This window comes from Eupeodes corollae, chromosome 1, assembly GCF_945859685.1.
Source record: "Eupeodes corollae chromosome 1, idEupCoro1.1, whole genome shotgun sequence".
NCBI lineage: Eukaryota > Metazoa > Arthropoda > Insecta > Diptera > Syrphidae > Eupeodes > Eupeodes corollae.
Window position 1 is genome coordinate 211,997,992 of NC_079147.1, and position 27,863 is coordinate 212,025,854.

Consider the following 27,863-nt stretch of genomic DNA (forward strand, 5'->3'; position numbering starts at 1 on the left):
TTTTTATTCATTCAAGCAAACTTAAAGCTAGATACAATATATGTAAATGTTTTTAGATTGAATGAAATTAGTGAACATTCGGTAACTATAAAAGTTAGTGTTGAATGACACGCCAAATAAATTAATTCAAGTAATATCTGATGTGGGGTGACAATCAGAGTAATTATTTCAAAAAAAAAAAATTGAGCTAAAATTAAGTAAATAAATTATTTCAAAAAATAAACTTAACAATTCAAAAATAATATCCAGTAAACAAAAAATAAAAACAACAAGCAAATATTTAAACTATGTATGTTTGTGCTTCTTAATAGGATAAGGTTCTCAAAAAGGATTCGATGCATTCATAGTCATGTGTGAATAGCCAATCTCTATCTTTTTTCAAAAAAGATCTAAAAGAAGTAGTTTGTCTTATAAATAACGGTAATTTATTAAAAAGTTTTGGAGCTGTAACTGTGAAAAAAAAGGAGAAATGTGTTCTACGTATTCCGTATTGAAGCTTTGAATGCGCAAGACCGTTATAAATTACTTTTAACACTTTTTCCGAGCAAAATGGTTTTATGAGGTACATTTTACGAATAACCAACATCATGTGTGATTTCAAGCGAATATTCCAATTTAATTTGAAACCGATTTGAACACCCAAGTATTTGAATTTCATCACTGACTCAATTTTAAAGCAACTATCGGAACATAAACTATGAGAATAAAAATTAAGTTCACCACATTTATGAATAGGTAAGCAAAATTGTTTACAGTTATGGGCATGAAATCAAAAGTTATAATCAAAAAGACTGTTATCAGAAAGTTTAAAAGTTACTAACTTAGTTTTCTCGCTTATAATAAGCTTATGAGCAGCAAACCATGTCCTAAGGATTTCTAAATCTTCTTCAATTTGACCACCCATTCAAAAGTAGTATTAAACTGATAGGTGTATGCTATATCATCTGCAAAAGCAGTTGGGGAACAATTTAATTTAAGATTGAAAAGAGAATTTATATAAATTAAGAAAAATAATGGACCGAGAACGGAGCCTTGTGGGACTCCATTTTTTAAAGGAAGTGAGTTGCTAAAAGTTCCGTTTACATTTACTTTTTGTTCTATTTCCTTTAAGTAGGATTAAAGCCATTTAAATATAACACCACGAAAACCAGCATTATACAGTTTGTTTAACAGAACGTCTTGGTCAACCTTAGTCATATCAACGAAAAGAGCCATGGTAGTTTTGTTGCAATTTAAACTGCTATATAATTGAGTACACAGCCTTAAAATAGCGTCTTCGGTAGACATTCCTGATCGAAATCCAAATTGATTATCGCTCAAAAATTTATTTTTGTCCAAGAAGGAAATTATTCTTGCCTTAAGTTTTTCAAAAGGCTTTGAGAAAGTTGAACATTATATTAAACAACGGCCTTAAAGTAAACAAAGCACAAAATAAGTTGTTTTACAACAAAACTTGCAAACTTACTTCAGAAAAAAAAATAAAAACACAAATTTAATTAAAAGTTTTAAATATTTCTGTAAAACCTTGAGTAAACTATGTATGTATATGTTTAATTGGAGCAAAGACATGGTTGCTGCTCCTTAAACCATTGAAAATTTCTTTGTAAACGAAAATGAAGACATTGAAACTGAAGATATTTAACAATTAAAAATGCACCCCTAAGATCTTCTAACATGCACATTCTAATTAGACAAATTTTCTGATATACATAGCAAAAAGTTATTGGGATTCTTATGTTGAAAAACTATTAAAATATGTCTGGCAGGCAGAAGGCTGCAACCAAAACGTCTTGCAAACACATTTTTGCAATCAGGGGAAATTTTATTCTATTTTGGTGCATATAATGGTGCGTAAATCTAGACTGTCATATAAATGAGTTTTGGTTATCACTCCACTTCATTTCCAAAATTTGGATAATTTGGAAAAATACACGAAAAACATTGAAATTCCACGTCACGTTAAATGTTTTATGTTTTTAATTTACTCAAAATGATTATTTAACAATTTAAAAAGAGTAGTAAAGTACAGCTAAAGACATTGAGCGGCAACCCTAGTGAGGGAATAGAATCATAAAAACCTTAATAGATGAATACATGAGATACAACTATTATCCGTGGCTTTGACCTCGTGGTTAAATCAAAATATCAACTTTAACGAGTTAATTGTTTAACTTTTCACAATCAAAAGAACAAAGAGGAACGAGAGGAAACGCTGTCTATTGTTAAGGGAGTTGTAACAATGGCGTGAGGGTTAGTGCGTTGGACTATCTGGTTAGATCAATATTTATATTTCTACAGACATATAAATACTGCTCTGACCAGGGCCAGGGGAGCCTTCACTCTGACGAAACGGCTGTTTTACTGCATTTGGCTTGACCCCAGAGTGGAAGGTAAGTTGTCCTGTGTGGTTCAGCGTTGTCCTTTCCCAGATGAAGAAGTTGCGGATGTTCGTGCGGCTTATATCGAACAGCCGAATCTTCTTTCGGGTATTACTATTATAAAAGAGGGGCTTGAATCAGAATTGATAGTTTCGTGATAAAACTTGTTCGAGGTCACATTTCAAGAGCTATGTCTTCGACCAACAATTGAATTTTCGGGGCGTTCTATCCCAACGACGAGAATTTACAGGTAGGATAGATTGGCAGTTCTGCTACCACGTCAGACGACTATGGATAGACGACTTGTGTACAGTCGGGACGTCATGGCACAAGGCGGAGCAGAGCTCCTTAGGTTCAGTAGGGCTCTGTCCGAACTTGACCGAACTGATAGGATGAAGCAGGAGAACCAGTTTTGGTGGCTTCAATCGGCACTTGATAGTGGGTAGTCGGGATGGGGACGAAAAAGGTTAGATAGTTAGACTTGCTGCTGTGTTTGTTCTAATTTTAACTAGTTTATAGGTAGAATATGTGTTTTAAATTTCATTTTAATTACCTAATTTTAAGTAGTGTTTAAGTAAAATTAAAAAAAAAAATATTGGTCGCATTCACAAAGCTAGTGGCTACGTAGTCAAGGGATTTTGATTGGCTAAATCTAACTACAAAAGTAGTTGAAATCTCCCCTCCGATGTAGTTTAAAAATTTCGGCTACAAAGTTAGTGCGCACTAGTTTTGACGTTTCACAATCAGCTTCCCGGTAAGGACACAAAATGAAATGAATCTTTCGGTATTTAAATGCAAAAAATATAAATCAATCATATTATATCTTCTATTTGGTTTTATTGAATTTAAAAAGAAAAAAAAAAAAAAACTATTTAAAGTTCTGAAAACACAAATGTTTCTTTTTTATATTTGTATTTGTTATAATATGACATTTCTACATTTTACTAGCTCTGCAGTTCAATTTTGCATTCAGCTAGTTAAATTTTGACTATGTAGTCACTAGTTTTTTGAGTACGCAAATTTTTTTTTCACGGGTATTTTCTCTTGCGAGGAATTTGATTTTCTACTTTTAATGTTTGCAATTGCGCCTATTTATTGTTATAGGGAAACTAACTTTAATGAAAAATTGAAGCCTTTTGAATTGGACTGTTAAATCTATAGGAATTATTGGAATAATTAAACGGGTGACGGTGAACATGGGTAAACACTTGTAATAAGTTCAGAGTTACTACTTATTTAATTACAACAATCTTCCTTTAGTGTCTCATAGTCCTTTGCAACGCGTTTTAACTGCCCATTTCCTATTTGCAAAAAGAAATTAGGTTAAGAAGGGAGGTATTCTGGGGTGGAATCGCGTAAGGTGATTGTTGATTGTTGACCATCAAAATTGATGATTTTGCTCCACGTAAGGTGATTTTCAAATTGACTATCACATTTTTACTATGGTTTGTTGGTGACAGCTATTTAGGTGTCACTTTCATATATTGTGATAAATTTTTTTGTGAGAAAGATAATTTGTGTGAACTTCAGCTCCACTTTAAATTTAAAATTTAGTAGAAAAATGAAAATATATGAAAGTTAAAATAAAAATAAGTGAACAGTAATGTATACTTCAATGCAAATGTACTATTAGAGTACCAGAACGAGAAATAACTATAAAAAAGTTTAACTTCTGAGAATCAACTTAAGGAATAAAGCAACTTGGAAGTTCCTAACCTATTGTTACTATGTAACTTTCTATGAATATTTATAATTATATTTAATTTATAAATAAGTTATTTACAATATTATGTATGTATACAAATTATTTATTTGAGATTCTTGAAAAATGTTCGATTGACCAAAGAAACGTTTGTGTATGTTTTGCGGTTGCTCCTATATCCTTCAACTGGCTGCAACTTTAAATCTTCTTGGGGTGTTTATCAACGACTGTGCAGTCGGTTCTATGCCCACTTTTCATTAAAATTGAGCCCTTAGATTCAACAAAGGAATATTTTTTGTTTTGAAAAATATAACAAATATTTTTATTAATTTATAACTAGTATTAAGTATAGTTAGAGGTATACTTACATTTTCGCAGAAACAATACTTTGCAAATTCAAAATTCAACACAATAAACGAAATAGCTGATCGAAATGACATTTATACCTGTTGCAATTTGTACACAGTTTCCCAAACTTGGGTAAGTGCTGCCAGCAAATAGTAAAGTTTTAGCGATCACTTTACACAGAACAAAGAAAGGTTGATAATCAAAATTGACTATCAAAACAGTGACAATCAACTGGGTCTACCACGATATCTAGAAATTAATTATCTAGAAAGTAAAAATCTCGAATATGAAAATATCGAAAACAAAAATCTAGAATGGAAAAAATCTCGAAAACAAAAATCTAGAAAATAAAATCTCGAAATTTCAAAATCTAGAAAAATAAAATCTCGAATGCAAAAATCCAGAATGTGTGTTTGAATTTTTGAGGCAATGTTGAAAATTCGCGTGAATTAACAACATTACTCGTACTTATGTATAAGTTTCGTTCGCGTTTTTGAACAGTTGTCTATTCATTTAAGCTTTTTTAATGGAGATGCACGACAATAAACTCTTTTGACCATCATTTGTTTCCTCACAAACACATAGCGTAAATATTCCTCTAAATAAAACATCATAAATAAGTAGCATTCGAGAGGCTTAATTTTATCTACGCTTAAAATGTCTTACTTTCCCCGTTTAACACCTAACAATCTCTTACATTTACAAATGAATACCCACAGTAAATGTTTGCAATGAGTCAGATAAAAATATTTTATTTAAAAAAAAATTCAAATGAAAACCAATTAATCCAACAGAAAAAAACAGACACCTTTGCAAAAGTTCCTAGTTAAAATGTTAATACAAACAAAAAACTTTAAGGTCCAAATAATCTTCCCTAATCCCCTCTTTCTAGTGCCTACAAACATGCAACTGCAAACCTCGATACTGAAACTTATATTTTTGCAAACTAAACATGTTTTTTCGGCTTTAAGGCGTTTAAGATTAACTCTTCATTTAAAATTCGGTGATTATTTCGAGTCCAAAATAAGGATTCCACATAAAATTAGTACAATAAACACATTATTAACTTTTCTTCATTAAAATCCTTAAGAGTTTTCTTCATAAAGACCTTAAAAGAGGAGTCAAAATTGATTCTTTTTAGTAACTACAGCATTAAGAAAAACAATCACAGGATTAGTTTGTTAAATATTAAAAAAAAAGAGCTATAGCTTTTGGCTCCTAAGACATTTTTTCAAAAAAATAATCACAGGAAAAACCTTTTCCCAAGGAATATTTCATTTTCTCAAAAGTTTTGTGAATCTCCTTCGAACGTATAACCAATTCCATCCAATTTCATCACAACCAAATTTGTCTATTATTTTTTCGAATCTTCAAAATGTAAAACGTTAATGATTAATAGCAATTTCCTTTAGAACTTTGTACAGCGTTACCGAAAGCGACCATAGGTTAGGATAGGTTAGTTTAAAGTGGTTGTCCATGATGGAATAAGTGACACTAAGGCCAGTTTAATGGCCCTTTGTCATACCACATAAATTTTGAGGCTTCCTACTAAGCTCAATGAAACCAGTTTGAATCCCTTATGAAACGTGAGAGGCTACAGTAGCTTTTTTGACTCTTTACTTTAAATTGCTTTTCCAATTTAGTTTTTTTTTCTAAAACAAGACCCAGGTCTTGGGAATTTTAATTGGATTCCTTTAATAGAGGGAGGGTTGATGAATGGAATTTTGTATCTTCTCGAAAATAAACTAAATCGGTTTTGTGTGGGTTAACACCCAGTCCACACCGATCAACCCAAAGTATTAGTCTGTCTAAGGCATTTTGAAAGAGTTCTTTTAAGGTGTGAAGATGCTTTCCTGAAACCGCTATAGCAACGTCGTCCGTATAGGCATCAATCTGAAACCCTCCGCATTCAGACTAGTTGGGATTTCATTTACCACTAGGTCCCAGAGGAGGGGATAGAACACCACCTTGCTGTGTCCCTCTACTAACGATCATACTAACGAAATAGCATCATCAGAAATTTAATTAAATGATGTTCTTAAACGACTATGAAGCTGCTGAGCTGTTCGGTGTTTTTTTTTAGCACCTGAGTGGCTTGACTAGAGAATATGAAGCAACTTGTTTTCATTCGATTTAAATCTTCGCGCCTTATAATTACCGACTTCAAAACCATCAGTAAATTGTCTTTCTATGATTTTCAAATTTAGAATCAATGATACGATCGTTCCGTCGAGTCGCTTCCTTAACAAGCAATCTTATTTCACGAACGCAAACTAATAATTAAGAAAAACAAAGTTTTATTTATTTTATTTTTTGTTTTATTTATTTTACTACGACAATGTAAGTGTATTTTTGTGTTTAATATCTATAAAATATGTACAAAGAATATCAGAGCAAACAGTACAAATGTATATAAATTCTCCTGGCAATAATTATTATTCTTGATATTATATTATAAATTTCTTTAGTTTGATCTTCACTACAATATTTGTAGAGATCAGACAATTGCCATCCATTATATAATATATATTTATTTGCATATTAAAAATATTCGAAATAAGTTTCATTATTACGGTAAAAAAAATACAGACATTGTTCTTTTAGTTTCAAAATCAAGGCAAATAAAATTGCAACATAAATTAAAAAAAAATTGAAATTTATGAAACTTAAAAGAAAAACTAAAACACAAAATTAGAACTCCCAAATTTTTCTACATAATTTAAAATAAGAAAAAAAAAACTAAAGACACTAAAGAAAAGAAAACAACATCATAAATAAATACTCATTGTTAAAACACATATTACTCGGAGATGATTTTGTTTGTTTTGAATCTACGATGAATGCAAGTGTTGTTTTCTAATTGTTTATAATTTAATCATTTCTGTGAATAAAAAGTTTGTTTTTTGTTTTCTTAACTTTAATCATTTTACATTCTCGATTAATATATATTTTTTTCTAGCCGATAATAATGTAAAATTCCAATATTTTTGAATGGAGTGAAGATGATTGATAAAAATGGCAATAAATAATTGCCAAAAATACATTTGTTAATAATATTAATCGAAATAAATACTAATTATTATTTCAAGTTTTTGTTTTTGTATTATTATTTTTATTCAAAGTCCGAATCGCTGTTGGAATCGGCGATCACAATCGTCTTTTTCTTTTTATGACTTATCTGTAAAAAAAAATGTCAAATAAAATAAAATTGATTAATTAATTTGAAAAACAATGTGAACAGATTACTTATGGGGTTAACGCTTACTTTGCAAATGTTTGAAGATGTTGTTTGTTTGTAAATGGGAAACTATCGCGAATTAAAAATTTCCTTATCGTTTTATAACCTACATCATTTTTTTTTAAATTGTCTACTTAAGTTTGGGAAACAAATCTTGCGGCGTTGAAACGAAGAAGAATGTGCATTTTGTACTATAACGAACCACCATTGTGCTTTTTTAGCCATAGTGATTCTTAGACAGTTACAATTCCAGAAATGTTTGTTACTGGTGGTAGGAGAACCCGTAGGTGACTCAAGAGCAGCCTATTGATTCGCCGAAGGTCACCGAATTTATGGAAGTAGCGGCATGAGTCTTAATGGCATCCGTCAACATTTTTTTGATAGAATGGTTAACGGCGAACCCTACCAACAGCTTTTAACGATTTTTTGCGCCCGGAATTAGGTCGAAAGAGAAAAACTAAGACGTATCGGTATATCCAAGAAGACAGTGCACGTGTCATTACGCGCAGAAATCTTATGGCAATCGCGACGTCTTATTTATCCGTGTGCGACTATGACTATTCATATGAGAGCGAACACGGAATGGATGAATAATCGCCCATTATGACATATCTTTTATATGGCTGGCTTGCTTTTATTCGTCATTACAAATGCACAACAACGACTAGAATGAAATTTTTAGTGCAAGACGCCTGCGCACCTATTTTATTCATTGAAGTGTGGATCGTATGTGGAACTCATGTCAGTGCAATACGAGAGGAAAATTTTGTTTTCTTCAATTTCTCTTATTTTGGCAATGAAAAATCTAATTTTAAGGCGACAGTTATAGCTTTCATTGGTTTTCATCACTGACATTGGAATTTTCTTAACAGGTCGTTTATAGCTTCCTGATTGAAATCCTCCGAAAAACTTTTACTGACAGATATCTCTCATTGGAATCGTTGGAACAATTCGTTTCACTTTTGAACATAAAAGTATCAGCTGTTCAGGAAAATGAATTTCCGTCCGGAAAATAGAAAAATACATTTTTAGAGAAAAACAAATGTGCAATTACACTTTTTTTCTCAAAAAAAAAATTATGTGGGTGATTTCCGATCGAAAAGTATATATTTTTCATTATTAATCGAAGGGAAACATAATCCAATATCGATTCAAACATTTTCCCGGATATTTTCAATGATAGCTATAACTGGTCTCTAATAACCTAAGCTATATTTCCACATTTTTCTTGCACAAAAATGATTTAAAATTACATTTATTCATTCATTTGTCGATCAGTCTCATGCGAATAGACCTTAAGTCCACACAAGATCCTAGCTCAAATAGAAATTTCCATTTCCAATTTATCTACAGTAGATCTTTCTTAATCATTTGAAAAAATTGATATACCTTTTATTAGACACAAGGATCGTGGTGACCTCTGCCTTTGTGATAGGAAGAATAAGAACTTTAGGCATAGAAAGTGAGAAACTACATTATTTACAGAAACTCCTAGCCAAAATACAGGGATCCAGGAATCCAGTGGTTGTTTTTTTTGAAACCATAGTTTATTTTGACACTGATAGCTTATTCCCATGGTAACCGCTTCGGGTGCCTATAACCTCAACTGGAGGTTGGGTCCCAACCCCAGAAGAAAGTTGTTGGGGGTAGCAAATATGGGGGGGGGGGTGTTTCCACTAAGGCACTTCTTATCCAGACAGCAGCGGAGGAATTCCCGATATGAAATCAAAGGTGGAGCCTACGGTTCCAGTAAGGCAGAACTACTTAGTGAACACCTTATAAAATGCTTACTTGACAAATTGTTAAATGTCAAATTATTGTGATGTAGGTCAATATTTATTCATCGATTCGATTTTCAAGAACTAAAAAAAAAACATTCCGGTAGTTTTTCCAAATGGACATTTTTTTTATCGTTTTCCTCGATGGGGGAGATACCTCCTCTATTTAGCCATCAAGATAAGATAATTAAACTTTTTGCAAGTTTGTCAGTTTAACAATTTTCTCAACAGCTTCTGGACCACCCACTGAAGAAATGGCTATTTAACTGTTTAGCCATCATAAAATTACAAACAAACGATATTTGATCTATTGGTATTTGTATTTGTAGTAAAAATTTTAGAGTTTTTCATCTTCCAATAACACGCCCAACATTTGATGGTTTGAAAAAAAACATCAGATGCGATAGATATTGATAACATCAACCCAAAATTCGGATTGATCATCGCCTGATCTACACCAGCTAAAACTAAAAAAAAGGAGAATATGGGACCTGCCCAGCTAGAAGCCAAGAATGGGCTGTACAGTGTACATTTACTGTTTAGCCCAATATTAATAATAACATTCGATTTGGTTTTCTATTCAGTGCCAGAAAGGTGACTTCTTTGAATGATTAAGCACTTTGTCGTTTACCAAAGTAGGAGTATTTTGTGTGTCCTAAACAATAGGATTTGGCTTAAATAAGCGACTAAAAAAGTCCATAGATTTCATTCAGAAAAGTGACCAATACTGTCATTTTAATGGCACACTACTTGCAATCTTTCTTTCCATATAATGCCTAATCCCAATGGTTTTCAGCTTTGTGTCCAAACAAAAAATTTGGAACCAAAGCGAAGCTTTTTAACGACATACATATTAATTTTTGGCAAATGGTAGCCCATTCCCTTTTATTGGGATTATGTTAGATTAGATTAGATTACCTTGCATGGATAGAGTTAGACACACTTAGGTCAATTCTTGGCCCATTACGATGTCACAACAATCTTAAGACATTCTTCTAAAGAGTCTAAAGAGCCTAGTGATATCAGTGTGTAGGATCTTACGTCGTTTGTGAACCAAACCCGGGCAAGTACAGAGAAGGTGTGTAATTGTTTGCTCCTCTTACTTGTCCATACAACTTCTGCAAAAATGATTTGAAAATATGCAGAGCCGCGTGGCGTGCATTAATATTATGCAGCGTTTTAATATAAAAGCTGCTCTGAGATGTCAAGCACGTTTTAAGTCAAGAATATGCCAAATCTGTTACGTTCACTGACATGTGGGTTTATTTATTGCGGAGTTATTACCAATTAAATTTTCTCCCTCTAAGAAACATTAGAAACATAAATCTCTCGGAATGATAGAGAGAAATTTAATTGTCATTGAATTGGATTTTTGTTCGAGGGAGATTCACTTGGCACAAAAAATACCCAAAGGCTTGGTAAATATTTCCACATAAACAACATATTTTTGTACAGTTTGATTGATGAAACAACAAATTGATCGATTCAAATTTAGTTAAAAAATAAAACTTACAGATTTTGATTCCTCTTCGCTGTCACTTGAATTCTTCTTCCTCGACCTTTTGACAGCTTGAATTGGCGATTCACCATCAGACGCGGAATTCATACTCTTGTCATCTTCCGACAATAACTCCATTCTATGACTAACTTCTGCGACTGCTTTGTTGTCATGAAGAACAAGTTCTTCATCGTCATCTTCCTCTTGATCAGAATCAAGAATTCCCGAGTAGTTTACTTTCTATAAATTAATACAAATAAATATAATATATGAATAAACAAATGTATAAAAAAAATATCCTTACCTGTGCTGCTGCTCGTCGACCTGGCCTATCGCCTCTGGGTGCAACTGAGACTTTCTTTTTCACTTCAATATCACTGCAGTCAGTGACTTCACCTAGGTCTTCTTCATCATCAGAAGTTATTTTCTTCTTACGCTAAAATCAATAAAATAAAATTGAAATTAAACAACTTACAAAACCCAAACAACAAAAAATTAATTTGACTCATTTACTTACACCTCTTTTCGGCTTGTCAAAGTTCAAAGTTGACTGCTTCAAGCCATCGGTCTTTTTCTTCGGAGCACCGGCTTTTTTAGGTTCCTTTGCTGCACCAGGTTCTTTTTTGACGCGTTCCTTCTTAACTTTAGCCCCTTCAACTTTAACACCACCCTCAATCAAAGCATCAAACTCATCCACTTCCTCGCCGCCGGTCTCTGTCACCGAGTTATCACCTGTCACGCCCTTCTCCTTTTTGACCTTTTTGGGGCCTGCGTTTTTGGATGCCATTTCGTATTTTTTCAAAATTTCAGCTGTCAACTTGAATTTAACTTCAACGCCCCTCGGATCGGGGAAGACATCATCTTTGCCGGCCTTGGCAGCTCCACGCTTCTTCAAGGCTACATTTGCCTTTGCCTTACTTGCCATGGCCTTGGCAGTCTTCTTATTTATACCTAGTTCCTCAAGACGCTCTTTTTCTTCGACCTCGTCCATTTTCTTTTCCAAATCATCGAGATCGTCAAGCCACAACATTTCAATGGTTTTAGCCCTAAGGGCTGCCAATTCAGCGAGTTTCTGATCACGTTGCTTAAGCAGTTCGTTCTTGCGCTCTTCCGTCAACATCCACATTGACATACCCAATAGGTAATCAAATTTCTTGACATCGGTCAACTTCTGGAATGCCTTCTCTGGATCGACTGGCTTTTTCTCCTTCTTCACCGCAGACGTTTCGGCTTCCTCTGCCTCGCCGTCATCTTCATCAACTTCCTCATCTTGATCCAGTTTGATACGTTCCTGCCACTCCTTGACCGGATCGGGTCGGTAGCCACGTTTAATGAGTTCATCAATCATCACCTTACGCTTCTTGTTTTCAACCACAATGGTTCTGTCGCACTTTTCCACAATAAAACGAGCTTGATCGGAAAGACGGTCAGCCTGGGCAGTAAGCTGGCCGACAAGATATTCCTTGCGCTTTCCATAGTAATCCAAACGAAGAGGGAAGAACTCCTTGAGAATGTCCACAGCCGTTGGGAATCTTCGGAGGCAGTTGACATGATCAAATGCGTGCATCTGATTGCAGGACAAACTGGTTGTTAGCTTGAACACCCTATGGAAGCCACCATCTTCGTGGTAAAGGCGATCGAATTCTCCCGGTGCAAACGTAATCACGAATTTCACCGTTGTATCAGTGTTGTATTCTTTGTAATCAGAAATTACGGCCTTGATCTTTTCGGTTCCGTGAAGCAGAGGTTCAAGAACGTTCTCCTTGTAGGTCTGAGTCCATGTTCCCACAGGCAATTCTGTGATTTCTACCTTATCGTTCTGAACAACCTGGATGTTGCCAGCAATCACATAACGATTGTCAGAAACATAGTCAATGACTCCCTTGAAGTTCTTATAGAACGGATGCATTACGTGGGGTTCGTCCTTGTTAAGCATACGTCTAAGGTTCGAAATCAAGTCTCGGGGGTTGTAATTGGGAATTTTGGTTGACCAACCTGTTCCGATACCGTCAGCTCCATTGACCAGAACCATTGGAATGATTGGCATATACCAGACCGGTTCGATTTTCTGATTATCATCTACTTCGTATTGGAGCAGTGGGTCATCAGCGGGATGGAATATCAGACGAGCCAAGGGAGACATAATAGTGAAAATGTAACGAGCACTAGCACAATCCTTTCCACCAGTCAATCTTGTACCAAACTGACCGCGGGGCTCTAGGAGGTTCAAATTATTAGAGCCAACATAGTTTTGGGCCAAATTGACAATGGTCATTTGCAAAGACACCTCTCCGTGATGGTAAGCTGACATTTCGGCAACCGAACCAGACAACTGTGCGACCTTAACTTCTCGCTTGTCGTTACGTTTGAAGCAAGTGAACATCACCTTCCGCTGACCGGGTTTGAAGCCATCGACCATCGATGGAATGGAGCGCACATTGTCGGCATTCGAGAAGAGAACTAACTCCAAGTTGATGAACTCTGCATAGGATACACTTTTTGTACCTTTGGTGTAAAGGTATTTCTCCGGAAGACCCAAAAGTTTCCTTCGCTTACATTCGTCCATGTGATTGCGCAGCCAGTCTTTACGGTTTTCGATACACTTCTTGGAGAAGGCCATAACGATGTTGTCATCGTCGTTAGATCCGTCGTACTTGAACAAGATTCGGTGTTTTTCCATGTCCTGGAAATATTCTTTCGCCTCCTTGGAGGTCGAAGTTCCCAAACCTTTGTAGTATTTTATATTGTACGTGTGATTATTGGGTGTATCGTTCTTCCACTCCTCAAACTCTGGCAAAGAATAGAAGCTCAATTCCTCGTCTTTTTTGGTGGCCTTCACGATGGGGGTTATGAATTCTTCGAGGAAGGGCAGACGCAGCAACTCTGGCCAATTGGTGTGGATGAAATTGATCAACAGACCTTTGATATGCGAACCGTCCTGATCCTGATCAGTCATGATCATGATCTTGCCATAGCGCAACGATTTCAAGTCATCGAGTTCGAGATACTTCTTCTTGTACTGCAGGCCGACAATTTTGATCAAGTTATTTATTTCAGCGTTTTCCAGAATTTGCTTATGGGTAGCTTCGCGTACATTCAGCAGCTTACCTCGCAGCGGGAACACCCCATATAAGTCCCGACCAATAACACCAAGACCAGACACAGCTAAAGACTTGGCTGAGTCTCCCTCGGTCAGAATCAGTGTGCACAGATGGGAATTTTTAGTACCGGCTTCGTTGGCGTCTTCCAACTTTGGAATTCCCTTGATTTTGGTATTCTTCTTGCCACTGGTTTTGGCAAGATCAGTCTGGGCTTTGAACTTGGCCCATGTCAGGACCGCTTCAACAATACCCGACTTAGAAACATTATTTACGAACTTCTCCGACAAAGTGCATTTAGAGCCAAAACTCTTCGGTTGCAATGTCATGTTCTCCTTGGTTTGGGAATCGAATGTGGGGTTCTCAATCAAGCAATTCACAAACACCCACAGGTGAGATCTGACTTGGAAAGGCTTAATATTGATTCCTCCCTTGTTCTTCTTCTTTATGTTCTCGATCAACTGTTTAATGACATTGTCGACGACATGGTCAACATGACGTCCACCCTTAGTTGTAGCTATCGAGTTTACAAACGAGACTTGTTGAAAACCTCTGTCCGAGGCACAGACGGCAACTTCCCAACGATCACTGCAGCTCTCATGAACAACCTTCACTGGTGCGCCGGTATCCTCGCTGTTGCTGATGTATAAGTCTATGTAATCCTTGAAGTTCTTGACTGGCAACTTGTTGCCATTCAAATATACAGACACTCCCTTGGTGGCGGCTGCGATATCGTAGGCACGTCGCGACATCAGAGCCACAATATCATCGTCTAGCTTATCCATCTTGAACTTGGTCAGATCTGGTGAGAAGGTGACCTTCGTGAAGTCAGTTCCAGCAAAATCCTTGATTTTCGGCTCCGAAGCTTTTGTCATGTTGGATCCCCAAGTTTGCTTGAAGCTGCGCTTAAATTGCTTCGTCGCAGTTTCGAGTGTAAAAGAAGTACTGAAAATGTTGCACAATTTGGCTCCGTAACCATTACGACCACCGGTAACCTTTTTCTCGTCATCATTATAATTGGAAGATGTTAGCAAGTGTCCAAAGATCATTGTTGGCACATACATTTTTTCGTCCTTGTGCATTGTAACCGGTATACCTTGTCCGTTATTCCAGATGGATATGGTATTTTTCTCTTGATCGATGTCGATTTTTATGCACGACATACTCTTGTCACGTTGTTTGTTGTCGGCAGCGTTGACAAGGATTTCATCGAAGATCTTGTAGAGACCCGGGACAAAGGACAATTCCTTTTGGACCATTTTATTTGTTTCCGTATTAAAAACCCACATAAGTTCTTTGGTTTGTTCGACGGATCCAATGTAAGTGTCAGGACGAAGGAGGATGTGTTCCAGTTGGGATTTTTTCTGGTACATTTTTTCAATAGAGACCTGTTTAGATCCCCCCGAGGGGGTGCTGCCATTCTGCATTGTTGAAGTGGACTGAAAGTAAAGAAAAAATGTTCAGGTCAAAGGAACTTGGAACTTTATAGTTTGTAAGGTTATTTCCTTAATTTGTTTTTTGTACGCCTTGTGTATAAGGATTGTCGTTTGTTGCGTTAAAAAATTACCTACTTAGCTATTAGTTTAACAAACAAGGCATTGTGACTTAAAGATTTATTGTGCCAATTTCTAGAACTGGATAAGAATATTTCAACTGTTCTGCTTCAAGTTTATATCTTGAGTTTTTTTGAGTTGCCTTATGTGTCTATTATTTGGGTGCATGAGTATACTGCATTATTCTAAAATGTGATCAGGTGTTTCTTCGTGGATGTTACAAAACCTACAAGTGTCAATATCTTTTTGTGCCACCATGCCTATTCTACTTAAAATGAAAGCCTAAAACTATAAAACAAGTTTGTTAGTCTGCTAAGGCTTTAAACCCCATCCCGACTACCCACTATCAAGTACCGATTGAAGCCAAAATTAATTCTCCTGCTTCACCCTATCAATTCGGTCCCGTTCGAACACAGCCCTACTGAACCGAAGGAGCTCTGCTTTGCCTTGTACCATGACGTCCCGATTGTACAGGAGTCGCCTATCCACGGTTCGTCGTCTGACGTGGTAAATTAGCTGAACTGCCAATCTATCCTGTATCAGACCGCATCTATCTAAAAAGAGGAATGCCTCTGGTGGAATAAAGCCGCTCAAGCATGCACTCTCAAAATACTCATCGGTCGGATAGAACGCCTCGAAAATTAATGTGAAACAAGTCTTATCACGAAATTGTCAATTCTGTTGATTCGAGCCCTGTTGTCTAGGATATCGTTGGAATAGTAAAAGCCCAACCATAAACGATCATCGGCCGTACGAGGGCCATGTAGTAAATTACCTTCACTCTGGGGTCTAGCCGACTGCTGTAAATAAGCCGTTTTGTCATAGCGAAGGCTCCTCTGGCCCTGATCAGAGCAGCTTTTATATGCCTATCGAAATATAAATACTGATCTAACCAGATACCGAGGTACTTCACTACCCTTTTGCCCGTTTATCGCTGCCCGTGAAGATCAACGATGACGATCTTGCAAGTATCCCGCGTGACCCTAGCCAACGTAGTCCGGAACAGAATTCTAAGAGAGTTCTGGAAGAGAATTCTAATAATCAACCTTTCGCGCCGTTCTGTACGCGATTAGATCGTCGGCGTACGCAAATTTCCTTTGTAAGATTACCTATCAGATCACTAGTGTAAATGCTGAAGAGAATCGGAGAATTCACTGCTCCCTGTTGAAGACCATAGTTAATTTGGAATGTTTTGGTAGAAGGAGAAGTATCTTTACAATGAATTTAACTTTTTCAACTCTAACAGATGTCGTGATCTAGTAATTCCGCGTTTTCATTGTCTAACATCTGAACGCCAGTTTTTTGTCAACTCATTTCCGCGAGAAATAAAAAGTATTAATAACAAGAAAGTATTAATAACACGAAACAAATGGGAAAGGAACTTAAACTTTACTTTAATAATGCATAGATTAAGTTAAATTCGCAAATTTGTAAAAATGTGTAAATCTTGAATTTAAATCAATTATGTACATTTTACAAGCTACACTATAAATAAGATATTGTATCTTAAAGTGTAAGATAATCAAGAAAATAAATAAATACTAAAAAGTTACATTGCCACTTTTGACAACAAACTTTCTACCGTTAAGCATATCATAAAGTATATACAACAATAGTTTGCTTATGCCAAGCCTGCTCAGTTTTAGGTAAAGACTCTCTACCATACGGTGTCAAAGATATTTCCAAATCAACCAGAACAGCCCCACACACTAACCACCACGCCCCGGTTACTACTTTGCATTGTAGCTAGCTGCAGAAAAAAGCATCTTTGTGTAATGCAACTTTTAAATACGGGTTCAGACCGAAGTACAACTGACAATGGTTCTTGAAAGTTTTTAAAGAACATTTGTTTTACTCTATATGTTCCAAAAATTGATTTGAATGATTTTTCCGTTTCCTTGAATACGAAGAAAAACCACCAATTTTAAATCACAAAATTGTGAAAAAAAGATAAAATCCATATCCTATAAAAGCAAACGCAACTAATAGGAATTGGGACAGTTGCAGTAACCGTGGTTTTTGCACTTACTGGGTTATATTTGTTTATATTAAATATTTTTTTAAGTATGAAAACGAAATGTTCGAAATTTAAAGAAAAATTAAAGCGTTGGATATTTTGAAATTTTGTGTTTTTTTGGGAATTAATGCTTTTAATTAAAATTGTCCTCTCTTTTATTTATTGAATTCGTTTTACAAACTAACGTTAGAACTTTAGACTAATATTACATTTATTCTTAGATTTATAATTTTACAATGCTTTAAGCAATTTGCAAGAAAAAAGCTAAACTGAAGTATTGAAAAATGTTACTTTAAATGTTTTCTTTTAAAATTATCGCTTACGGAATATACTTGTTGAAAACTGAAATCCATTGGACTGTTTTTACAATAATTCGATCTACTTGATAAAGGATGTAAAGGAACGTGTCTTCTAATACTTAAACGGAACGTTTAATTTTTCCAGAATTGATGGTGATATGACTGACCCATTGATTAATTTTATAATGAAGCACAGGTGAATGTACTCTCTGTGCGTAGAAACGATGGAAGATTTATGAGCATGAGCCTATTGGACCATGGGAAGAAACAGAGGCAGAAGCGCCTGAATCTTCTTTGTACTCCTTCTATTCTGTTTATTGGTCTTACAAATGATATATAAAGAAGTTTAAGAATATAATGGTAGCGAAAATCATGTTAAAACCGTTTTATAAATCCGAGTGTTTTATTTGCTTTTTTAAGAATAGTCATAATGATTTGTAAAAGTTAATTTTGAATCAAGAATAATACCTAGGTATCAGAGAGAGTTTAAATAAGAAGAGACTAATTTATAATTGAAAGTCAAAACATTTTGTTTGCGTGTAAAACACATTGATTAACATTCGTCTATGTTTAGTAAAAGCTTATTTATAAAACACCATTCGCGAAAACTATTTAGATCATCTTGTAGGAGTAAACAGTCATCAAGTGAGTCAATACGTTTGAAAATTTTAATGTCATCAGTGTAAATTAAAACAGATGAGTGTTTTATAATAGAAGGTAAGTCGTTAACGTACAAAATAAACAGTAACGGTCCTAAGTGGCTACCTTGTGGCACGCCAGGGTTGGTATAAAAATATGATGACCACACATTCCTTGAAACTACGCTCTATGATCTATTATATAAGTACGACGAAACCCAATTAACAAATTTATTTTAACCTTGGGATTTAAGTTTGGAAGTTTACGTTTTATGACACAATTAATCAAAGACTTTATTGAAGTCTGTGAAAACATAGTCAACTTATTTCCATTTTTTAAACGAATCTAAACAAAAAGAACCGAAATGAAAGAGGTTAGTAACTGTTGACTTATTTTGAACAAAACCAGGTTGACTGTCACATATTGTAGACTTAAAATTAAACGATATGACTTTACAAATAATGGACTCAAATAATTTAGAGATGACGGACAGTTTTGCAATAAGACGATAATTTTTTATTTCTATGTATATGTCGGAACTCTTCTAAATTTCAGAAAAAATTGAAGATTTGAGCGATTTATTAAAAAGAATATTTTGTGTTGCCTTCAGCTCTAGCTACAAATGGTCTAAAAGCACTTTCCTCTCCTTTAATGTGGCATATCAACAATACCATTATCTTTAAAAAAAAAAAAACATTTTTTAATTCTGATAAAATATCACTTCTTTCTTTTTTTATTTTTCAAATCGCAGCCCATTCAAATGAACAAAGAAATGGATGCGTTTTATGTGTATTGTTTTTACAAGTAAATTTGTTCAGGTTAACTTGTTTAAAATTAACGGTAGGAATAGAGAATTAAAAGGATAGAAAGTTGCGCTAGAGTCAAGTCCGAAAATCGAGCTCATACAGTACATATGCACAATCAAAATATACAATTTAAAAACTAAAAAACATTTTTGAAATAACCCGTTTTTTTGCTAATTATATTGCAGAAGTTAAGTTGTGTAGAATTTTGATAGACTGGAATGACTTAAAGTTACAAATATTAATGGCCAAACACATAGGTTGAGTTCGAACTGAGGAAAATATCTCAATGGTATCGGTCATTGTCAGTGACGGCGGTAAATTGTCGTTTCAGCGCCATTAGCAGCAATGGGAACTTTGTTACTCCACTAAGTTTTTCAATTTTGTGATTTAGGTGTGAAGCTTTTCAAAATTCAGCTAATGCAAAAATTGGAGCAACACGGCTATCACAACGACGAGTTTTTAGTGAATGGGCTCTTGGAAAGTTGATCGCAAATTAAATTTTTTATCAAAAAATTGTGAAGCTCATTTCTGGTTGAATGGATATGTGAACAAGCAAAACTGCCTGTATGGAAAGAGTCACCAATGAAAATAGAAAAAGTCACTGTTTTGGAGCGGTTAACGGGCTGGCGAAATCATTGGAATTTGTTTCTTCAAAGATGATGCGAATTGCAATGTTACTCTACATGGATAGTACTACTGTAGTATAATAACAATTTTGTTTTGTTTAAAATGAAACAGCTTCAATAACATGACATGCAGTGACAAGACGGTGCCAACAGTGTTGCCGAATCTCATGATTTATCATGATTTTTCACCCACATCTCATGATCTCATGAATTTATTGAAAATCTCATGATTTTTCAAATTTTCCTTCAAAAAAGAATAAGAAAACCAATAGTTTTTTGAAAACTTAATTTTAAAAATATAGATTATATAAGTCCCAGAAATCAACTTTCGTTTGGGAAATGTATTACGGCGTAAAAGTAACGCTTTTTTTTTGGAAAATTTTTCGATTGGCAAACAAATTGTTCAAGGCTTCCAATGCTGTTGTTTTTCCTTCTTAGTTAAGGGTACTAAGCAATTATATTCCAGATTCAACTTCAGCAACAGAGTCTTCACAGATATGGAATCAATAACAAATGTTGTAAACAAAAATGTTCAGTCAATTTTTCCTCTTAACATTTTTCAAATCTAGTGGGTGAAGATTGTTATCAAGATAGATAATGAATGGAGAATGCTAGTGAATTCAAACATTAAAACAAATGGCCAATCAAATGAAAACGACCAAATCAAACTAGCCGATGATAGCTTGGCATATCTACTCTAGTCTAAATTTATATTTGAGGTATTCTCACTACCACATTCTTCAGCCAACACTGAAAGATTATTTTCAAAAGTAACATTACTCAAAACGAAAATTAGGAACAGACTTGATGAGGATGCAATGATTGGACTAGTGAAATAAAAAAAATTATTCCGACCTTATTTAAATAAAAGTTGTTTTGTTGTTCAACTTTTAAAAATATTCTTCAAATATTAAATCATATCCACCGTACTATAGACTTAAATAAAGATTTTATGAATTTTTCTGAATTGTGTTTATTTTGATTTCCGAAAGCTTTTAAAAAACCTCTCGTTAATCATAATAATATACCTATATAATATATTTTATTATTATACTTTTTTTCATTTTTAAACTCTAAGCAGAACACAGCTTAGAGTTTAAGCATGTCGAGTACACTCTTAAACAGAACACTTTGAGTTTAATTTTGAAAAAAATAGGCATTTGTTATAAGGTTATACTTTTACATGCTCTTAAGTTAAGTTTTTAAACATTTGTTCGTTTTATTTATAGTTTAAACAAATAAATTAAAATTTACTTGTTTTAAAAACGTTGAGTAAAGACTTTCTATTAAAATATTAAGCTTATTTTTTGTTTGGTATATACATTACGATACATACTTATTATTAGCTAGAACTTTTTACAAAACCATTAGCTCAGTCATTTTATTCGTTTTGGGTTCATAGAGCGGAATCTAATCTAACTCCGATTAAAAAAAAAACAAATACAACATGAACGCTCTGATGTGTTTGAGCTAAAAAAGGAATAGGTACAGATCTTGTATTGACTACTCTGAGCTTAATAAAAATAAAAAACGCCTATCGGTTAAAGTAAAACAATTTTTGAACTGCGAAGTTATTGTATGCTCCTATGACCTATTTACTATCAGCCCTATTCTGCTAAACGTTCACGTGAATGTTTGTATTCTGCTATCCGCCAGGATAAAAGAAATTGCTTGAAAATGCTTATAAATTGATAGCGAAATAAAATTTAAACAATAAGATTGCCTTTAGAAATCCAATAATAAATATTGTTAAAGTTTTGCATTCAAAGGATGCACGATATATTTTGAAGTAAATGTAACGAATCATTCACGTGAATCGAAAGATTCGAACGAATCTTATAGCAGAATAGGCGTGTATGATACTTTTAATAGTATTTTATTTTTGTATCTATGAAGCCTACTAATTTCCGTAATACTTTCAAATTGCACGGACCAAGCATCAACCATTAAGAAATCGTACGTTTTTATAGTTGTTTAATTTTAAAAATCAAAACTTTCGTACATTAGTTTCATATAGGTAGTAAGTGATGTGCTTTTGGCAGTTTTGAGAGATGCCATTTACAAGTTCGTGTTCTAAAAATATCAATTTACTATCGAGCAACTCTACTGTACCAAAGATACAGACCAAATACCTTTAAAAAAATTGAAAACACAAGCGTTCGCCTTTCTAATTTATTTTAATCATGTGCTATACATTTCTAGCCTCCCTAACCCTAAAACAATTATTAATGTATCTATTTCAAAGGTATACATTTTTATTTACCTATTTTCTATAACTATAAATGATGAAATAAAATAACTATTTTTCACCTAAGTACATAACTATCTGCTATTTTCACCCTGATAACGAATAATTATTCGAGTGAATCACAAAATTTACAGACCAAACTAACAAATATGTTTGATAAATAAGCATAAAACATAAGTTTTCTCGTATTTTTCTTTAAAAAAGTCAATTGATACAAAACAAAATTAAACATTAACTAGGCAAGTACATTGAATAGACGGAACACGCTTGGACGCCGGCATGTCCCGCGCAATCCAGTTTAGTTAAACATAGGTTAAAACCATTTGGGGTAGATACTACATTGATACCCATGCATTTGCAACGCTAGAAAAAAGGGCTCAAGAGACTAAAAGCAAGAGGTAGGTAGATGTCTCATTTGAGTTGCTAGAAACAAGTAATAAAGCAAGATCGTTGTATAGGGAATAGCTGCGATTCGTCTTGAATATCAAGTACATCATAGAAGCTACTAACTAAGATAATATTCAACAAAACAGCTAAAAATATTACTTTTTCTTTTCATAAAACAAATCGAGAACTAAACTATTGCGCCATTTTGATTCTGTAACTTTCCCATCTTTTAGCAAAAACCATAAAATTACAATCGAAAACGAACAACAAAATATACATAATGCATAAGGAAGGTTGGTTAAGAAGATAGCCATAGCCGGGGTAGTGGTAGGTACTTACCTTTTTTCCTTGGGAACAGAAATATTCAACTTTGAAGCTGTAGCACTTTTTTGCAACTTTGTGCAAACGCGAAACAAAACACTTAATTAAGATAATATTAATTGATTATAGTTTATTTGTTGTTTGTCCCGGCGATTATTGCATTCGCAGGTTTATTTTTATTTTCTCCTGCTGTGCTGTCTATTATTTTATTATTTTCTTGTTGTTTGAAATCAAAGAAAATTGCAACAAAATTGATTAGGCTTCGTCCGTTGCAAAGCCGACGACTAAACAAAAATTCAAAGATGCCAAAATCTCAAAATGGAAGTACCATTCGTTGATTTTTTGTTTTTCTCAACGAACATGAACGAAACTTTTTTTAATTTTAACAACTAGCGACATCTGTGTGGTCAGACGGAAAAAAAATTGCAGGTGGGATTGTTGTTTTGTGATGGATATATTTTTATGAGTTATCTATAACACGGACGTTTTCATGAATGATATTTTGTTATTATTTTATTTAAATATTGATAATTCAAAGATGAAATGATGGTCCAAACAAATGTTTGTTTTATACGTGAATGCATTTGACTTATGCAAAAAAAAAAGAATAAAGAGCCAAGTCCAGAAGATATCAATTTCTAAATAGAAGAGATATACAGAAGTCGATATTGAAGTGAAGTTTCATCTTTATTATAGCATCTTCCTCTGCACCAGTGTCGCCATAATGTTCTGTGAAACAAATCCTTATATTTCTTCGTTATTTTGAAGTCTTGTTATTATTTTATTAGCTTAGGTTTTGTTGAACTTTTTTTCTAAGTGGATTTAAATTTCCAAATAATTGCAATATGTTCAACATCTTTTTTAATGACTTAAAAGTACCTTTAAATTCTCGTTTCAAAACTACTTAAAGAAAAACACTTTGAAAGCAGTTTCTTTTGTTATTGAAAAAAATATTTTCTATTTTTTTTTTTTTGTATTTGGAGCTTGTGTTATTGTTTTTCGGTTTTCTTCATTATACTTTCATTTAGGCTTGCAACAATATTGTACTGTCAAAAAGTTATAGCATTTTATAGGAAGTAAAAAGAGTTATCATCTATGTATTCCTTGCTACTTTTCTTCAATTATGTGATTGTCCAACCAATTAACAGACAGAACTAGCGCAGATATACAATTTTGTCTTATAGAAGACAGTTTTTGTTGAATTTAATTTGGTATTTGTGTTTTTGTTTGCAAAACAAAGGCAATCACGAATTACGTTAAAATTGGTCAGTTTATGTTTCTTAGATTTCTAAGAATTTTTTTCAATCAGATTGACAGAGCCGGCGAGTTGAATGTACAATTCACTATTCATTGCCACCTAGGAATCGAATTAGCTTTTCATTTCGTTTCTTCCTCGCAATAAAGAAATTAAATCACTAAAATTCTGTTCCCAGATTTCTGGCAGTGATAATAAGCGGGCCAAATACTTGTCTGATATCAGAAAAACAGAATGATGGCGAGCTATTGATATCTCGTATTCCTTTATTGGATGGCAATGGCAGTTAAAGACTTGCTAGTGGCTTCATTAGAATTGACAAATATACTGTAAGGCTAGGCGCGCACATGCAACTTTTAGTTTAGAAATTGTTTGGTTTCTAAACTCAGCACTATAGACTTATATGAGAGTCCGCGCAAATGCAGAAACCCAAACTGTTGACACAAACTAGACGATCAACTCAAACCAATTTCTTAGTTTGTGTCAAAAAGAATTATAGGTAACAGTGCGGAAATTCAACTAAATCGTTGAATAATTTTCTGGAAGTTCAAAAGAGAGAAAAATTAAGTCAAAGTGAATAAATGTTTCGTGTGTATTGGTATTTTTCGTTGATTTCTTTCGGAGTTGCGTATGTTTAGGCGATGTTTGGGCAAGTGACGATCGAACTATTTGGTTTCGAAAAAGTTGCATGTGTGCTCCTAGCCTAAGGGATATATTTGTGAACAAAATGCTTGAATTCCTCTGTTAACGAACAAAATCAATTTATTTCTTTTCAGTTATACAGGGTCCGGCAAAAAAAACTCAATTATTTTTAGACGTTTATATTTAATGGTAATGTTAAAACTTAGTAATTATTTTATTTAATGTAAAATGGCATAGTATTTAATTTAAAAAAAATTCAACAAAATTTAACTGTTAAATTGTTTATTTATTTGTCATTGCCTTTTAAAATATGGAGCCCACAGCAAGATCAACGTTAACCCATTTTATTTTACAAAAATGTAGCCAAACACAAAAATGTAATCAACAATTCAATGTAATAAAGTTTGGTCAATGTTTTCATAATGGTAGATTGTGTGCTTGTTAGATTTACAGTTTTTACAAGAAGGACAAGTTATAAGTTCAATCACTATCAAAATTTTCCAAAAATAGCTTTAAAAAAACTTTTTATTTGCATGATTTACCATACCATGTTAGATCATCAATTGTTTTAAAAAAATGTTTTATTTTTAGTTATTTGCATAGTTTTTATTTTAAGAGATATATTTTGACTGTTGTGCTTTTATTCAAGTATCATGGTCAAATAGTTAAGATTTTTAACAATCAAATAACAAATCATTGGAGATTTGTTGAAATGATTGAAATATTAAAGTGAATGATTTATTCAAAAACAAAGTAATTTTGTTTAGCTTGGGAAAAAATAACGAATTTAAAAGTAGTAGGTACCTCATCTAAATCGAACTACAAAATTTATTTATGCAATAAACTAATGCTTTACGTTCATTCTTCTGTCTTCTTTTTACCATTTTTTAAAAATAAATAAATATTTGATTCAGGACAGTTTTTAAAACATTAATTTATACGTCATAAAAATAAAGAAATTAGGAATCGCAACAGTCCGTTGAGAACTAGGGCCTAGTGACTTACAATTCTCATCCATTCCTGTGTGGGAGTTATGTTGTCAGAAATGGAGGGAACTTACAGTTTTAGGCCGAATCCAAACTTGAGAAAGCACTTTTGATGACAAGAATTGCTCTTGGAGGATTATTAAATTCTTCACAAGTCATTAGTTTTTATTAAATTTCAGAGGAAAGTTGAGAGCAGCTTCAATTTTTGCGATTTTTTATTGTGAAAAACTCCATCCTTGACGACAGTACTTTCACACAGGAATGGTTGAGAGTTGTAAGTCACTAGGACCTAGTTTTCAACAGAGTGGTTCTCCACCAATTTATTTTATTTTAATGTTGTGAAAAATGTATTTTGAAATTTTTCATATTGAGAGTTTGGTGATAAAATTTTTTTAACAAAAGTCGCTCTTAAATGATTTTAACAAATTTCAAGGACTCGTAACAATGACACTTAAATCTCTGTTTTGACATAGCAACGATAGTTTGAAACATAATATACCACTGAGCTTAGGGTCTCTTTAGAACAGCTTTAAATTATTACGATGAGGAAACAACGTTTAATCGTATATAAATGTTTACGGTTGAAATCCTTTTTTTGACTCACCTGCAAAAGTTTTTTGAATAGGATAATAAAGAGTACATGGTTTTCTGTTGGCATTTGAAGACTAAAAAAAATATAACATTTTTTTTTTGTTCTATACAAAAAGCACATACATATGTTAAATATTTATGAACAATTAAAACAAATAAAATAAAAACAAAAATGTTCAATAAAATCTTCAAAAAATGTAAGCATGCCATCACTGAATCAACGAAACTGTGAGGAAATGTAAAAATAAACCGTTTTTGTGTTTTACATGAAAAAATTAGTTAAAAATGTAATAATACTAGCCCAGATTTTTAGTGCTGAGTTAAACCCAGAACTAGTTAATCTTGAATTCAGAGTTAAATTGCGAACCAGTTTTTTAGTGAGGGTTTAATGTTGACCTCATGAGTGGCATCATTACTTTTGGTATCACTGAAAAATCACAGATTCAGTTGTCAAAAAACTATCGGAAACGATGAATTTTGACATTTGTTGACAGCCACCATCAGTTGTTTAATACTATGGGTCATATTCATAATTGTTTGCTAAACTCTTGGTAAGTTGTTACGAAGAAAGTCCAGAGTTTAGGCTATTTATAAATAATTTTAAACCTAAGTTTAGAGCTAAACCTGTGGTTTAACTATACACATAAGAAATTCTGTGTTTAAGTAGTCATTATCACAGCCAAATGTCATATTTGATTTTTGTTTGTAAATTGAAAAGCTGAAAAGTAAATCATATGAAATAAATTGTATGTAAACTTGCTGGTGTAGCTCTTCTTTTTGGCAATTTTCGCTACAAAGTTCTTTGTCTGACTACGATAAGTTTTCCTGCCGTTTGGGTTTTATATTTTCCTTGTTGTTCATCTAAAATATTATTTTACACTGATAGTTGTTTTTTTTTTTAATTATTTTCTATAAAATAGTTTTGTTTTAAACTCCATAGAGGAAATATATTATTATATTATATATATTATATTATAATATATTTCCTCTATTCGAGGAATGACAGCACAAAATAACCAGTTTAAAAATATAAAAGTATTTTTTTTCAATTTGACCTGTCATTTGAAGTATAATTGTAGTAGAATACAACCATAAACTGGAGTTTTACTAAACACATCATGCAAATTGACTATGAATAAGAGGTGTGTTTATTAAATTAACAAGCCTTGAACTATAGATCAAGATTTCACGACTTTAGTAATTCTCTATGGATACGTGCCTATGTGTTGTTTGTTTTTTAACTATTCAAAATGAATAAACGAAAATCTTACTTTTTCTACAATAAATTAATTAATAAATTAAAATAAATCCACTTAGTTCGGAGTCATTGTTTCTTTTAAAAGAATACAAATATTATTCCATTGCAATTTCAGTATCTGTCAAAAGTATCCGATCTTTAAACCAAACTACTCATCAAATTTGTAGGGTTGACTCAGAGTTAACTACAAGATTA

At 33.4% G+C, this 27,863-nt stretch overlaps 1 protein-coding gene across 1 annotated transcript; it reads right to left on the reverse strand.

The window, feature by feature from the left end:
- Positions 1-6,722: 6,722 nt before the first annotated feature.
- Positions 6,723-23,228, reverse strand: LOC129953977 (DNA topoisomerase 2). The gene is made up of 5 exons (XM_056067546.1): positions 22,955-23,228; positions 11,460-15,479; positions 11,247-11,378; positions 10,958-11,182; positions 6,723-7,606 (listed from the first exon to the last, which is right to left on the reverse strand). The coding sequence occupies exons 2-5, from the start codon at positions 15,465-15,467 to the stop codon at positions 7,541-7,543; spliced, it is 4,431 nt and encodes a 1,476-aa protein (XP_055923521.1). The 5' UTR covers positions 15,468-15,479; positions 22,955-23,228; the 3' UTR covers positions 6,723-7,540.
- Between the last annotated feature and the right edge of the window lie 4,635 nt (positions 23,229-27,863).

Coding starts and splice junctions, on each gene's coding strand:
- LOC129953977 (XM_056067546.1), bottom strand. CDS start 15,467: ATGCAGAATGGCAGCACCCCCTCGGGGGGATCTAAACAGGTCTCTATT. Junction 11,183..11,246: donor GTCGACGAGCAGCAGCACAG/GTAAGGATATTT, acceptor ATTAATTTATAG/AAAGTAAACTACTCGGGAAT. Junction 7,607..10,957: donor GCGAAGAGGAATCAAAATCT/GTAAGTTTTATT, acceptor TTTTTTTTACAG/ATAAGTCATAAAAAGAAAAA.